This window comes from Schistocerca serialis, chromosome 9 (assembly GCF_023864345.2).
Source record: "Schistocerca serialis cubense isolate TAMUIC-IGC-003099 chromosome 9, iqSchSeri2.2, whole genome shotgun sequence".
Classification (NCBI taxonomy): Eukaryota; Metazoa; Arthropoda; class Insecta; order Orthoptera; family Acrididae; genus Schistocerca; species Schistocerca serialis.
Genome location: NC_064646.1, coordinates 386,102,627 through 386,119,557, shown reverse-complemented (window position 1 = coordinate 386,119,557; position 16,931 = coordinate 386,102,627). Strand labels below are relative to the sequence as shown.

The following is a 16,931-nucleotide window of genomic DNA, read 5'->3' as shown; positions in this document are numbered from 1 at the left end:
CACTGTTAACGGGGTGTAACATATTAATGGAACCATCGTACAACACTTCAAGAAAAATTTTGAAGTGTGTGTTCAGTAAATAGTCAAATTTGACAGTGTCGAAAGCTTTGCCGAAATCCAAAAAGCACATTTTATGCCGTTCAGACTATGGAAGCATTTTTTATGGGTCTGCAGCAACATCCGTCCTAGAAACGTTACACCTTGTACACCACAATGGAGTCCATTTGACAACTGCAGCTTTCCGAAGGATCCCAGTAGGTAGCCTTCTTATGAAAGCGGAAACTCCAAGAAAATTTTGTTAACCGGCGATCAAGCTTAGTCAAATGTCAAACCACTTCTGACATTCCGATAAGGAGGCTGATATGGGAGGGGAGGCCTCTACATCATACATTGCACACATTCATTCATGAATGTTCACCACGCTTTCTCTTCCCGCAGCCAAGAATTCCTCACGTTGCTTGTAACGATTGGTCTTCGTATTCTAGAATTCTTCGAAACTTCGTACACGTGCATAAGAAACATCAGATTTGTAACATCTAAAAGGGCATTTTCCTGTATTTTACGGTTGTAAAGTGAAAAAATTTAAACTGTGAACAGATATGCGCGCGTATCTACAGTATAAAAGGGCAGTCAAATGAAATCGAGACAGATGAAAAAAAATTAAACTTTATTATTTCAAAAGTAGTCACCATAACTGTTAATATACATTGTGAGATGAGGACACGGTCAGTATTTTCACGAAAAAATGTTTGCGGTTGCGCACACGTACACAGTCATACACAAATTCGTCCGAAGCAAATTGATGGCCACGAATTTCTTCAGGCTCTTAAATATGGAAATCCCATGGAGAGAGATCGGTACTCAATGGAAGATGTACAAGGGCTTCCTAGCGAAACTTTTGCAGAGCAGTCGATATAACCTTGGAAACATGTTGGCCCACCTCTTTACAGTCCCGATATGTCACCATGCGCTTTACATGTGTTTGGAAAATATTGGTGCCCGTCGATTTTGTTCGGATGAAGAGGTGCATGCCTGGGTACAATCATGGATCCTTAGGCAACTGGAAACATTTTTCCAAGAAGTCACTGACCATCTTGTCTCGCAGTGGAATAAATGCATTAACAATTACGGCAATTACTTTTGAAATAATAAACAGTATATTTTTCCCATCTGCCTCGTTTTCATTTGACTGCTCCTTGTATCATAACTTTGCTTTGTTCTGGTATTTGGAGAACATTAATAGGCGCTGCACTCAAATCTGAGAGTTGCCGCACGCTTGTTTGGCGCTGTTTAAAGCGTTACGCGAGTAAATTTGATTTCACTATCCATACATCAGAAACCCACACGTGTAAATAGTCACTCTTGACTAACACACGTCAGCTCATTCAGTGTATCACAGTGAGATTGGTCCCCACTTAACTGCACGGTCAAACACACTATTTAAATTTAGGTAATCCTTCACGTTGTGTTACATACCCAATATACAGGAGTTCAGGCGTGACCTAAGTGATCGGAGGCATTTCCTAACGCGATGTTCGTTTTAGAATTGCTCCACTGCTATGACCAAGTCTTAGAATTTATCGTGTGCTCTACGCAGTGTTGTGGAAGTCTGCTTATAGTGCCACATTTTAACAGGTGCGCTGAAGCCTTGCGCTGGATCTGGTGAGCCGCTCTGAGTAAACAGCTGCGCCGTACCGCTCTTGTTATCCACTAATGGCCTCCGGCTAATGCATCGTTCCCACTGGCCTGTTTTCCTGGGATCGTACGTGACCATCAAAGCGGTGCTACGCGGAAGACCCACTTCCTACATCATCGAGCCTCGAAGACCTGCCGTCACCATTCTTCTAGTTTTGATAGCACACTGACATGTTGGCATTCCACGTATAGCTTACTGGCAATAATCAACAGCGCAATGAACTTTCCTTTGTATACTCTTCGATTTCACTCCAACGAGGCTCTAAAGAAACAGGAAATATGACAACAAGTTTCACTTACAAGTGCCTTTCCACCCAAGTGCAATTAAGAGACTAGCAATCCTATACCAGCATACGTCATGAGGAGGGGTGGAATTCTCTCTTAGCTGTCCACAGAGAATTACTTTTCTCATCCTTTCTATCGTTACTATACTGGTTCAGTCTTTGAAAAACTAATTCAGAGGAAAGTAGTTTTTTGTGACTGTTCCGACAGGTTTACTCGTTGGTTCTGCCCAGTTTATCCTAACTATTTGCTGACACCTTTACATATCTGTAGGTGAATTCATATTTCCTTCTGAGTAAATGTTTTCCTCTTCATTTCTTTTGCTTATTAGTGAATAAAATACAGTACAACTAATTTTCCATGTAAGCAGCTTCTCACATTTATGTCGACAAGTCAGTGAAACTAGTACGCTCGAAAAGCACGTAAGTGTTACGGAGATGCTTCGTGATCTTAATGGGAATCCCTGGAGGGAAGACGATGCTCTTTACGCACGGCACTGTAACGCAAATTTCCAGACCCGACATTGAGGTCGACAGCGGAACCGTTCTACTGTTTCACGTAGAGACCATGAAGATAAGATGCGAGAAATTAGAGTTGGTATGGAAGCTTATCGACACTCGTTTTTCCATCGCTCTATCTGCGAGTGGAACATGAGAGGAACTGAATAATAGTGGTACAAAGTACCTCCGCCATGCACGGTGCGGTGGCTCGTGGAATATTTTGTGTGGATGCAGAAAGAGAAATTATGTCATTCCAGAATAAGCGAAATGTCTGCATTTAAATTTGAAGTCTTTGATACGGTCCCGCAAACCAATTATACGTTTTTGGAATAAGCAGCGATTTCTTGGCTTCAGAAAAAGCTGTTTTCACTCGTACGTCCCCTATGTGTCACATATATTCATGAATAAGAAGAAAGCGATGATGATGATGATGATGATGATGATGATGATGATTATGATGATGATAGCCGTAAGGAACGCTAACGGTAGTTGCGTTAAAGATGGCTGCCTTCACTGGACTCGAGCGCGCTAGCTGTTTGTTTTGCTTTGAAGAATCGAAGTCAGCGACAACAGTTAAGCGTAACTGCCGTATCAAGTATGTTCAAGATCCTAGTACGAGGCCTACAGTTTATGAGTGGCATAAATGTTTTATAGAAACAGGGTGCTCGGTAAGATATAGGAAATCATCAGTTCGTCCAAGCACATCTGACGACGTCTTTGAGCGAGTGAGTAAACATTTTGTCAACAGGCCAACGAAATCGGCCTGGGGTGCATCTCGCGAACTACAAATCCCACATACGACTGTTTGGCTTGTGTTGAGAAACCGTTTGCATTTGAAACCGTACCATATTGACGATAGTACAAGCAATAAAAGACACTGATAAAATTGCTCACAATTACTTCTGTGCGGATATTTAAATAGATTACATGAGTATGAACATTTCTAGGACAAAACCATCTTTTCTCACCAGTCGAATTTTCACTGAAGTGGCAAGGTTAACACACACAACTGTAGGACTTGGGGCAGTGAAAATCCACATCAAACGTTGCAACATGTTCGTGATAGCCCAAAATTGAACGTTTTTTTGTCCATTGAGCAAGAACAAAGTGTACGGCCCCTTTTTTTACGTGAGAGACCCATCAGTGGGATAGTGTACGTGGATATGTCACAACAATTTTTGATACTACAGATCGGTGAGGATGAGGATGACGAAGAACGAAATGTTTACTTCATGCAAGATGGTGCACCACCCCATTACCTGGCTGACGTCCGGAATTTTCTCAGTGACAGCTCTCCAGATCAATGTATTGGCCATGATGGGCTAGTTGCATGGCCCTCGCGTTCCCCACATCTGACACCACTCGATTTTTTAATGGGGATTCATCAACGGTATCGTGTTCGTACCTCCCGTGCCGGTTTCTCTACCTGAACTTACGAGCAAGAATTTACGCCGCCACTGAGCAAGTCACACCTGCAATGCAACAGCGAGCTTGGGAAGACATTAACTTCCGATGGGATGTGTGTAGGATAACCAGAGAAAGCCACATACAACATCTTCAGTTTAAGGTACAAAAACTTGATGGGTTTCCCTACAAAATAACATTCAACACAGATCCATATCTTCTTCCAATAAACTTATATACATTTTTACAGTTGTAAAGTTCTTTTTGAAACACCCTGCACTTCAGAATTTCTCGACAAGTGCTCAATCTGAAGAAGATTAGACATTCTGAGAGCGAGACGTCGCTTTAACAGACTCGAGATACCGTTGAGAGAGCCTAAATATGACCAGCGTGTATAAAACTCACTTCGACAGCGTGTGCAAAAGGAAGAAAGAAAGGAAATAATTTTTTAACGATTCTTCGATGACATGTTCGTTAGATATACAGCATAAGCTCGAAACAGGGAAGAAAGGGACATGGCCCTTTTGAAGGAATCGTCTCTTTATTTGTTTTAAGCTATTTAGGGAAACCACGGAATCTGTAAATCAGGATGGTCGAATGGAAATTCGAATCGCAGTCCCCCAGAAAGCGAGCCCAATGTGCTAACGACTGCGCTATATCGCTCGGTTACCGGGGCAGTGTGTGACGTCATCCTAATCGCTGCCGCGCCAAACTATTCCCTTCGCTGTGTCTACGTAAGCGCTCTTTTCCCCAGCGCAGCAGCTGACTTCTGTCGCTCATTAGTGTAAACGTCTCGATCTTACTAACGAAGTTCCTTCCGCAAGCGAAAATTTCTTCTGGCATCAAATATGGTGGATAGCCACCGCTACTGGATCGAAGACTCCGTGTAATCGTGATTTAGCGACCTCAGCGTCCGAGGCGGATGTCGCCGTCGGCGTGAAAACAAACAGCCGCTCATTGCCGCGTCGCGGATTCCGTGACCCCATTTAGTAGCGGCAGATTTAAAAAAAGTCCTAGAAGGAAGGATAAACAGCCACCTTAGCGATGGGGAGGCTTCAATTTCGAGTTAACACCGTGGCCACCACTCCGTTGTGGACTGGTTTGAACTACGCGTACATTGGTGGAACGTGTCTAACTTGGCAGCTTAGTTTAAATATTAGGGCAGTAATTGAAGTTATGGATTAGTTTTGGCCTATTGTTTCATGACGTCACTTTTCCTTGCTGTCAAGCTTCGTCTATGTGGGAAAAAAACGGAAAAAGAAATTTAAAAAGCCACGTGTTTCCACTTTTCATGACTCCTATAACATTCGTATAGTAATGAGAAGTGAGCTGTAGATAATGTGTAGCGCAAGACACAGCGGTTCATGACTTGCATCTCTACAGTAGAAAAGCAGTATGTATCAATTCTTTGTCACCTTGAATTTGAAGCAACCAGTTACGACGCATCATATCGTTCGATCTAGGTTCCTTTGCTTTTTATAATAATGGTACACAGAGATGATCTTACTGTGGCCCTGATACTAGAAAGTTTTGTTTCCTTTTGTTTTCTTCTTGCCGTTAATAAAAGTTGACTTGTTGACTTGCTGTTGTCAAATATTACGCCGTATTAATAACTGTGTTGTTGATAAATGCAGATAGTTAACCATTTGCCTTCGTCAGGACTACATGTCTAGGAATAATTACTTGCAAGTGTATGCTGATTTCATGATAACCTGAAGATAATTATTTTTTGTTTGAGTGAGTCACCTTACTCATGGTTAATTCTTTGTTTGCCAGCAATAAAACCTTTGTCAGAACTGTGTTCTTAACATAGGTAAACGAAGTATACGTCGAGTATAATAAGCCGAGTATAATACATAATAAGTCGAGTATAATAAGTACGACTATTTTATGAAAAGTGGTTTTTATTGTACTTTCACAGCAAAATCACTGGTAAAGTAGGGATTGTTTACTGTCTGTAGCATTCTGCAAAACTGGTCTTACTATTACTCAAGTAAGGTAAAATACGACAAGCAGGCCGCAGTCATTTGGAACCACGGTGGTGTCCCACTGTGCTACACAATGCATACCTTTACGTTCCCTCTGCAGGCACATCATTTGCCCGCTCGTTCAGCTCAGGAACGAATGATGCATAATAGCTCATGCGTAGTTACTTACTTTTGTTGTTGACTAGCACAAGCTCTGGCATGACTGTAACTCTAAATTCTTCAAACCCTTTATACCTTCTGCATTAATTTCGCTGACAATTGTGCTGACATCGACTAAAACATGTGATTAGTAATGCCAGCAGCACGCAGATCCCATAATTACGCTACTTAGAACAGGGGAGAACTCGTATACTGGTTATAGAATGAAACCGTACACGCCTATCTTGTTCAGTGCGAAATCTGAAACGTAGTAATTACTTATCACATAAGACAAAATTTCAAAGACACATCAACCCTTACCTATAATAAAAAACTAAACTTCCTCGGATATTCACAAAAAAGACACAGGCAGCGGAACACACAAGAAGCACGAGGTACGCCGGTAATTTCAGAGATAAGAAAGGCAGGAAATGCGTGCTATTCCAAAACAGAGTACTGGCACGTGTCTCAGTGCAATCAAGGATAGTTGCAATGCAATTCTGACACGCTTTTCGCGACTCCGAGCTCAACGTGCTTTCCATGACCATTTGCGTCCCAGCCAGGACCGCTGCACCTCGTTCTCAGGGTCTGGAACACTTACGAAACCAGGCGTAAAAAGATAAGCTTATCGATCAACATTCGGCTCATGGATTATGTCTTGTCTGCATCGCCGCGGCTCGGGCGTCAGCTGCTAAACAAGATATACGTTGCTGCCGGTTATCTGTGGCTGCGTTTACACCGCTGGCTGGCGTTATGCAATGAATGCAGGCGGAGTCCCATTCCATTCAGCTTGTTACGCAATAAATGACAGCGTGCACCCAGTGCAGATACTGACTTTGTATATTCTACCAGTCGGCTCGCTGAGCTAGCAGCAAAATCGGACGTTGCCGGCACTCCCCCACCCCGCTTCCTCCTCCTTCCCCACATTCTCCCTCCTCTCCCACATCCTCCTCCTCCCCATCTCCTCCTCCCCCTCTTCTTCCCCTACTATGTCCTCCTCCTCCTCTTCTTTTTCCTCTCCCATCTCCTCCTCCTCTTCTTTTTCCTCTCCCATCTCCTCCTCCTCTTCTTTTTCCTCTCCCATCTCCTCCTCCTCTTCTTTTTCCTCTCCCATCTCGTCCTCCTCTTCTTTTTCCTCTCCCATCTCCTCCTCCTCCTCTTCTTTTTCCTCTCCCATCTCCTCCTCCTCTTCTTTTTCCTCTCCCATCTCCTCCTCCTCTTCTTCCTCTCCCATCTCCTTTCTCTCCCTCCTCCTCCACCACCACCTGCCTAATTTTTAGGTTACCATAAATAGAGAATTATTTCACATTAGGTCAGTTGAACCTACCGATACGAGGCGTCGCCTTCGTCCCTTAATGTAATGATGTGGTGTGAGAGGTCAGACACGTGTAAACAAAAAGAGAACAGAACACTGACAATACTTGTTTTTCTCATACACTAGTTTTTTCAATGTAAGTTGTGGTGACAAATTGATCTGTAGCATAGCCCGAGGTCTAGATTATATTGGGAGGTGACAGTTAAGTTGATGAGTTGACGAAGCGATATCGGACGTTTCAGTTAATTCGACAAACCAAGAGCCATTTGAGGTCGTTACTAAGCTACTGAGGCTGGCTTATAAGGTATAAAACCAGTTACAATCAATAGGGGCGTAATACAAGGGATGCAGCGTCTCTGCCACTATTATTACGAGTCGTCCACTGCTGGAGAAAGGCCTCTTTCAGACGTCGATATGCGTTATGCACCCATATCGCGATCTTCCTGTTCGGTTGTTCTCGAACGTGGAAGCCTAGCCTCCGCGAAACCCAAATTATAGTTAGGTCTCATAGATCTTGCACCGATTATCTACGTACACATCAATAATCCTCAAGCCACCTTACGGTGTGTGGCAGAGCAACTAACTTGTTCCCCTGCCCCCTCCCTTTCCCCTCCAGGGTGTCGTGTGGGGCAGAATGATGGTCGTCAAGCCTCTGTATTAGCTGTAATTTCTCGAATTTTCTCCTCGTGGCCACTTCGCGAGATGTAGGAGTTAGAAAGTAATATGATGTTCAACTTTTCTGGAAAAGTATTCTCTCGGAATTTCAATAAGAAACCCTCTCTGATGCACAACGCCTCTCTTGCAGTGTCTGCCACCGAAGTTTGTATAAAAAAATCAGTCCTACCTGCTAAGGGTCCCAGACTGATGAAAAATACTCAGTACAAGTGCCTTGCGAGCCATTTTCATCCCAAATTCAAATTCGGCTAACTCTCGACTTTCTGCTATGTCGACTACACAGCTGTCTGTAACAGACCTTTCAGATATCGTTCCTACACTCGAGCCGCACGCAGATTCTAACAACAACAACAACAACGTTCGGGAGTCATCCTTACCGTGACTTTTTGCCACACTCTTTATAATACAAGGTGATTCTAGGCCTTCCTTTTCGGACGAATTGGTGTCTGTTTAGCGCCTCCTTCTTCATTTACAAAAATTAATCCAATGGATTTATGATGGCTCTGAGCACTATGTGACTTAACTTCTGAGGTCATCAGTCGCCTAAAACTTATAACTAATTAAACCTAACCAACCTAAGGACATAACACACATCCATTCCCGAGGCAGGATTCGAACCTGCGACCGTAGCGGTCGCTCGGCTCCAGACTGTAGCGCCCAGAACCGCAGGCCATTCCGGCCGGCTGGATTTATGACTTCGTTGTTAACATGCGTATTTTTCTATGAGTGCACTGTAAATTATTTTCATTAAAATTGATTTTCTAGACTACTTTCAGACTTGCGTTAACTAAGAGCATCCATTCATCGCTAAATTTATCTGCAGTGTAGACAAACAATGCAGTGTCATCACCGAAACTCAGGTCTTTGAGAGATGTTGCATCACCAAGTATTTCTCATAAACTTTCCAATTTTAACGATGTGAAAACTTCCTGTGGGTCTGCTTTGGTGATAAAAAGTCTCACAGCCTGACGCCTCTTTCATTTTTAAGTTTCTCACTATCCTTGTGGAGTCCAATAAAAGTTGCAGCGTTCGCGAGTGTAGGATTCACTATATCATCATACTGTTTATTAAACCGAGAGAGCGGGTGCAGTGGGTAGCACACTGGTGTCGCATTCGGAAGGATGACAGTTCAAGAATTCGGCCTTCCAGCTTTAGGCTTCTCGCGACTTCCCTAAATCCCTCCAGCAAAATGCCGGGATGTTACGTTTGAAGAGGCCACAGTGGATTTCCTTCCCCAGCCTTTCGTAATCTGACCTGGTGCTTCGTCTCTAACGACCGCGCTGTTGACGGGTCTTGAAACGCTTGCTCTTTCTTCCTGTCTGTTTTTCTACGTCTGTTCATAGATGTTTTGTTGTAAACTAGTGGAATGCCTCGAAATTTTGTAAGAATCGATCGCTTAATGTATAGGGTGACAAATTAATGAACTACATGAAATAAAATCGTCATAACCTGCGAACGGTTTGCGTTACGACATACAAACTGCACGGTTGGCCGCGGGGCATGGGAATTAGTACGTGCATGTGTGGTTTGCTATAGCGACGAAGCCCACTTTCATTTGAATGGGTTCGTCAATTAGCAAAATTGGCACATTTGGCGGGCTGAGAATCCGCATTTCGCGATCGAGAAGTCTCTTCATCCTCAACGGGTGACTCTGTAGTGTGCATTGTCCAGTCACGGAATAAACGGTGCGATATTCCTCGATGGCAAGTTGACTGCCGAACGGTACGTGAAGGTTTTGGAAGGTGATTTCACTCCCATTATTCAAGTGACCCCGATTTTGACAAGATATGGTTCATGGAAGACGGAGCTTGACCACATCGAAGCAGGAGAGTTTTTGATGTCCTGCAGGAGCACTTCAGGGACCGTATTCTGGCTATGGGGTACCCAGAACCCACTGGCAAGGGCCTCGATTGGCCGTCACTTTCTCCGGATCTGAACCCAAGCGGCTCCACACAACTTCTTCCTGTTTTCTCGATTGATTTGTGTTCAGTTTTTCAAGGCCTATCTACTGTGCCAACTTATAACTAAATCTGAGGGTGGTGCGATGGGAAGGTTCCCTTGTTAGAAGAGAGACTGCCTACACTACAGTTGTGCGTGCTTTGCTGGACTACTGCTGTGCGGTATGGGACTCGCACCAGACAGGAGTGACGGAGGACATTAAAAAAGGGCTAATCGTTTTGTGCTGTTCTGAAATAGGTTGGAGAGCGTCACGATTATGATACGCGGTTTCGCCTGGTAATCATTAGAACAAAGGTGTTTTTGTTCGTTTGTTTGTTCGTTTGTTTGTTTGTTTGGTTGGTTGGTTGGTTGGTTGGTTGGTTGATTTGGGAGGAGGGGGCCAAACAACGAGGACATCGGTCAGATTAGGGAAGGATGGGGAAGGAAGTCGGCCGTGCCTTTCAAGGGAACCATACTGGTATTTAGCTGAAGCGATTAACCGTTAAGGGAAATGACGAAAACCTAAATCAGGATGGCCGGACGAGGGTTTGAACCGTCGTCCTCACGAATGCGAGTCGAGTGTGCTAAAAGGGCGTTTTTCATTGCGTCAAGATCTTTTCAGGAAATTATAGTATACAGGTATCTCCGAATGTGAAAATATTCTGTTGATACCAACGATGAAATCACCATCACCATCATCATCATAATAAAATAAGGGAAATCGAAGCTCGTAAGGAAACAAGTTTTGTTTTTCCCTCGCGCTGTTAGAGAGTGAAAACGTAGAAAAAGAGTCTAAAGGTGGTTCGATGTGCCCTCTGCCGGATCCTTCAGTGTGAATTGCAGAATAGTCTCGAAGATTAAGATGTCATGTAGATGAATTATAAGAAAGGTGATAATTCATCCTTAATACTCCCTGCAAAGATTTTGCTGGCGACTTGCAACTCGTCGGCTGTGCTGTTCCAATGCCGTATGTCCCACTATTGTTGAGACAATAGTGACAATCAGTCCTGTGATTTATTAACACTTTGCCGTCCGCACGTCTCGTACAAATTTATTCGCTTGGAGCCGGCAGCGCTAAGTCGGATTACTTGGTTTGTCGCCGGCCGCTTGTCACATTTCCGTTGATGACAAGCTCCAAACACATTGACTTTTGCGCGCTTTAATTTTCCGGAAATCCTCTATTTTGCCGTATCGTTCCACAAACTCGAATTTTCTTTTCAAGTAACTTCTCTGCAAGTTCTACACTGTTACAATAATTTCCATCAGAAGGCGTCGATAGTTCCATCACTGATTTTGCTAAAGGCTGCCCAGCGCCGGAATATATCTTGAATGAGGAAATGTATCCCGTACTCGAATCACACAGCATCCGAATGAGTATGCCGCATTTCGTAATTTTCGACGGATTGTAAACTTAAGAATTTAACCATCCACGCCACGGTATCATTTCTTCATCAATTGAGATGCTCTGCAATAAACGTTTCTTTAAACTTTTTGGAAAAATAATCAATTACGAATTGCACTTTGACAAGCTGGTCAGCATTATCCAGTTTATTGTTTATGTTGGAAAAATGTAAAAATGATAATATGTCTGAATCGGTCGCGGGACATCGTTTTGCGAAATATCGGCGTGTCTATCAACGGATTCGTTGACCAATAATCATTGATCCTTGCTTTTCTTACAATTCCCACAAGGATAGCAAGCCCAAACCATTTTCTAAGTTCGGGTCCCGTGACGTAGACAAATTTGCCATTTTTTAAATCCAGTTTCCTTCTATTGCAACTTTGACTATAGTACTTGTTGGTTTCGTTGCTTATATATTCAAATAGATCGTTCCCAATATATAATTGTACGATCGACGCTCTGTGTATCTTTGGGAAATATGTTTGGACCCGGGGATCCTTCAGATTTGTTATTGGTCCTCTGCAAATTACAGTCTGACCACTGTGCACTGTCTCCTTCGTCTGATTCAGCCGAATCAGTTGGCAACCGATAGCGTTCGCCGAATTCTTCTTGGATGTATTTCACTATCTTCCTACGATTCTGCTTCACTTTCATTTTTTTGATATCCAATGTCTTCTTCCCAATCGGCCAAGTCATCCGGAACGTCAGTCAAGACGTCCGCGCATTCATCGTAAATAATCCTATTGTCTCTTTCGTCCGCCATGATGAAAGGGCACAAGTCCTTATAAAAAAAAAGTTGTTGACATGTGTAACTTATTGTTATCTAATCCACTGTGGTGCCGCCGGACGGCATAGTGTTAAGCTGTATATTAACTACATAATGACGCAACCGAGCAAGGTGGCGCAGTGGTTAGACACTGGACTCGCATTCGGGAGGACGACGGTTCAATCCCGCGTCCGGCCATCCTGATTTAGGTTTTCCGTGATTTCCCTAAATCACTCCAGGCAAATGCCGGGATGGTTTCTCTGAACGGGCACGGCCGACTTCCTTCCCAATCCTTCCCTAATTCGATGAGACCGATGACCACGCTGTCTCGTCTTCTTCCCCAAACAACCAACCAACCATAATGACGCATGTATTCTGTCAATCTCGTGAAGCGTGCGTGACCCCTCTGACTAAATTCTGGTGTCCAGTTTCTATCTGGACACACCTGCTTTATTTGCTGTTAGTTACGTACCTGAAGCGTCTTTCGTCTTTTGTGTTGCAGTTCTGGTGCGAGTGGATGGACGGCCGTACAGCGTGCAACTGTGCGACACTGCCGGACAGGTGAGTAGACAACCGTAGTGTGTGGCGTGCTCTGCCGTAGCGCGGCAACAGCTAACCTTGAAACGCACTGTTTGTCAACACAGTCGTCTCACCGCCTGAACCTCTGTGTCACACTCCTGTCAGCTCTGAAACATGAAAGCAGTTTGTGTGTGCGCGCGCGCGCGCAGACTGAGATAACCGAAGTGTCGAAATAAAGCCTCGCACGTGCCGTGGCTGTTCCTTTGAGCCGCCGCAAGCAGGTAGTTGCTGACTCATCGGCTGTGCTGACAAACAAGAGTGTGTGTGAATTTTTACATGGGTAGATACTTCCATGGGCTTCCATTTGACTTAATAATGTTTGTCCAACAATGAAGCCGTCGAGCGTTGTCTCGTGTGGAATTTGAACGTGGACGATAAACATTTCAGAAAAAAAGAGAATAGATGCTCATGAAATCTTGAGCTTCAGAAGAATGCTGAAGATACGATGGGTAAGGCGGTCACTAATGAAGTAATACAGAGTCGATCTGGGAAGAACAGTAATTAATGGCACAACTTGACCAAAAGGTGGGATCTGTTGAAAACTCACATTGGGAGGCGTCAAGGAATCGTCAGTTTGATGAGAGACAGAAGTATGGATGGTAAAAGTTGTACAGGGAGACGCAAGGGATGAAGATAATGAACTGGTTCAAATGGGCGTGCTATACAATAGTTATGCAGAGATGAAGTACTTGGCACGGGATAGACTAGCGTTGGGAACAGTAGCAAACTAGTCTTGGGAAGTTAGTTCAGAGACGAAGGACACAGTGTTCTGTTTGCGTTCGACGCGTTTTCACTTCGGAAGCCGGCTGAAGTGAACTGAATGTATGTTTACGTTGCAATGACACGTATTTTGTAACAAAAGAGCTACCCGCAGTTGAGATGTCCAGATCGGAAGACGTTCGAAGTCTCCCTCGCCGACTGTGCGATCACGGGAAGGCTACATTTATTGGTTTGGAGAGGTGACGACTAATACCTAAACCTCCAGATGTAGAGCAGGAAATTCTGGATTCAGTGCACACGACCCCTTTTATCAGCAAACGACGGTTAGCGTTGCGAATGAATATCTGGAGGCGGCTGTGAGAGCAACAGTCGGACCTGCATCATTTGGAATGTGTACAGGCCCTGTCATATGGAGGTTACCCTCCACGAGTTACGGCATATTGTGGGGAAAAACGCAGTACTCTTGGAATTTGGGATCGTGTTCGCATGCTACGAGATACCGATGTGTGGCCTGTATTCAAACAGGAAGTGAACTGTCTCAAGCTTTCCTCCAACAACAACTACTTTTCGGAAGAAAAACGGTCGAATCAGTATTACTATTTTGAAGGACGTAACTCGGAAACACTCTTCTAAGGAACACTTTTTTATTGCTTATATGTATAGGTAATAAGAGGCGTGTTTTTAAGTAAGTACTGTTTTGAAATTAAAAAAAGACGTGCTAAGATATCTCAATTTTATTTTTACGTGAAAGCCTGTACCTTAATCTACTTTTCTATATAATTTCCGTCAATATTGAGGCACTTGTCATAACGTTGTACCAGTTTTTGAATACCCTCCTCATAGAAGTCTGCCGCCTGACTTATTAACCACTGCATCACCATTGTTTTGACTTCGTCATCGTCTTGAAGACGCTGACCGCCCAGGTGTTTCTTAAGGTGCAGGAACAGATGGTGGTCACTGGGCGCAAGATCGGGGCTGTACAGAGGATGATTGAGTTTCCCATCGAAAAGATGTGATGAGATCTTTGGTCTGATTCGCCACATGTGGACAGGCATTGTCTTGCAGCAAAACGATGGCCTTGCTCAACTTCCATGGACTGTTGCTTTGATTCTGGTGTGACGCAGGCCACCCATGTTTCATCTCCCGTAACAATTAGACTTAAGAAATCATCACCGTCGTTGTGGTACCGCTCAAGGAAAGTCAATGCACTGTCTAAACGTTTGGTTTCGTGGACATCCGTCAACATTTTCGGTACGATACCCAACGCGCGCACAATTTTCGGTAATTCAAGTGCTCGGTCACAATGCCATACAAAACACTACGAGAAACATTAGGAAAGTCATCCCGCAAGGAGGAAATCGTAAAGCGTCTGTTTTCTCTCACCTTATTGTCCACTTCCTGCACCAAACTTTCATTAACGACCGAAGGCCGCTCACTCCGTTGTTCATCATGCACATTTGTGCGGCCATCTTTAAATGCTCTCACCCACTTTCTTACCATTCCATCACTCATAATGTTTTCTCCGTAAACTGCACAGATCTCACGATGAATATCGATCGCTTTTAGGCCTTTAGCACTAATAAATCTTATAACAGCCGGACTTCACAGTCGGCGGGTCTCACGATTATCGGAAGCATCTTAAACACTCAGTACACAACGTAAAAAAGGAAGAATCAGACTGTAATGGCGTCAGTGCGTAGATTAAGGTACTGGCTTTCATGTAAAAATAAAATTGAGATATCTTAGCACATCTTTTTTTTTTTTTTTTTTTTTTAATATCAAAACACTCCTCGGACATACCTGAAATGATGAACTCAGGTTGTTTCAAAAACAATGTTCCTCTGTTAGGCAGTTCATTTAAATTCTAAAAAAATAATGGTCGCATCATAAATCCCTGTAATATGTCGGACGTTAGTTTCTAAGTTTCATTTTTAGCATCAAAGGCGATAGCCACAATACTAGTGAACCGTGATTCATTTTCAAAGAATATTCTTAGGAATTTATTTTATTTACTAGCGATTCATCAAGAACATAAACACATTTAATCACACTATGTAAGCATGGAAGTAGATGCCAGGGAGTAACTGATGAAATCATAACCAAATTACTTTTAACAAATGGGATTTTTATTCCCTTTACTAGTGCCTAAAAGCATTTTTTAAAAGAAACGGATTTAAAAATATAATCAGAAAGCACCCTCTAAATATCAAAGTTACAATTTATTCAGAAGCAGAAAGAAACAAGTTTTGACTGTATGAGCTTTCGGGCAGAGAACGTTGCCGCTCTCTTTTGACACGGCCGTAGTTACGACCGCTCACAACAGCCTCTGAAAGACCACACTGGTGCATATCTGCAACACACCAGATAACTTTAAACTAAGAGTTTTAACAATTTACACAAGCACACAAACTACGCACCCCCTGTAGGAGGGATGGAAATGGTACAAAACACTAACAAAAATATTAACCTTGCCACCAAAGGTGCAACGTGATTTTAACTTCTAAGAAATTTCTTACGATGAAAGGGTGGCAACTTTAGATACTAAAATGATCATTTAAATAAAAGCTCATGAATTTCAATCTAATATAAAATACTACAAGGTTGGCCAAACAATGGTTAAGATTCTCTACAGTACACAGATACCACCTCTCAAGATCATAGGCAATAATATCAAAGTTTCCAAAGATCAAAATATATTTCAGGTATTAGGCCGTTACACTCCAAGCAATAATTTCGTTAACACACAAAATTCGACAAACATGACAGAGGCAGCTACTAACATACGGTAGAGTGATAGGGAGATTACCGAACAACCCGAACCGCAAGTTGCTCTAACCCGCCACTACTGCACAAGAGAAAAACTGACCACCCAATTTATAAACAACTACCTTCCCGCGGGTGGGCAAACTGAGAAGAATGGTGGGACGAACCCAAAGCAAAATGGCTGGTGACGTCACCAAGAGAACAAGTAGGATTTAACAAGTAAGTGAAACAACATATCACGAACCACTTAACTTCTAATAAACTGCGATTTCTCGAGAAGGCCTGACGCAACACCCCCAAATCGCTCTCCCGAACCGTCCGCTGCCAGCCGCTTCAACGGACGCAGGAAGGCGCGCCGATCTCCCGTCTCACGGCGTCGCAGCTCGCACCGGCCAGACTGATGTCGTGGGTTGCCTCCTGTTGCTCTCCTGTCGACCGCGAAGTCACTACCCCTCTCTATACACCGCGGCCCACTGGACTGACGTGGCGACCTCACATGCGCCGACGCTCAAGACGGACAAGTCATCTTGTGTCTCAGTGCGCGACCGACCAACCGATCGATCCAACCGCCAATGATCACTGACTGAACAAACTCGAGCAGACTGGCAGCCTAACGCGCAGACTCAGATGCAGGAACTAAGCGCCGACCGGGCGACCACTCGCTGAGTTCTCTTACTGGCCGAGCGGAAAGACTCTCATTTTGCCAGCTTTAAAGGTTGATCCGAACGACGGACATACTAGCACTCCGAACGACAGGCACTAACAA

At 43.7% G+C, this 16,931-nt stretch overlaps 1 protein-coding gene across 1 annotated transcript in view; it reads left to right on the top strand.

The window, feature by feature from the left end:
* Positions 1-16,931, top strand: part of LOC126418684 (cell division control protein 42 homolog) — a 600,617-nt gene that overhangs the window by 228,758 nt on the left and 354,928 nt on the right. The window contains exon 2 of the mRNA XM_050085577.1: positions 12,606-12,664. Coding sequence (XP_049941534.1) covers positions 12,606-12,664 — 59 coding nt within the window. The remainder of the gene's footprint in view (positions 1-12,605; positions 12,665-16,931) is intronic.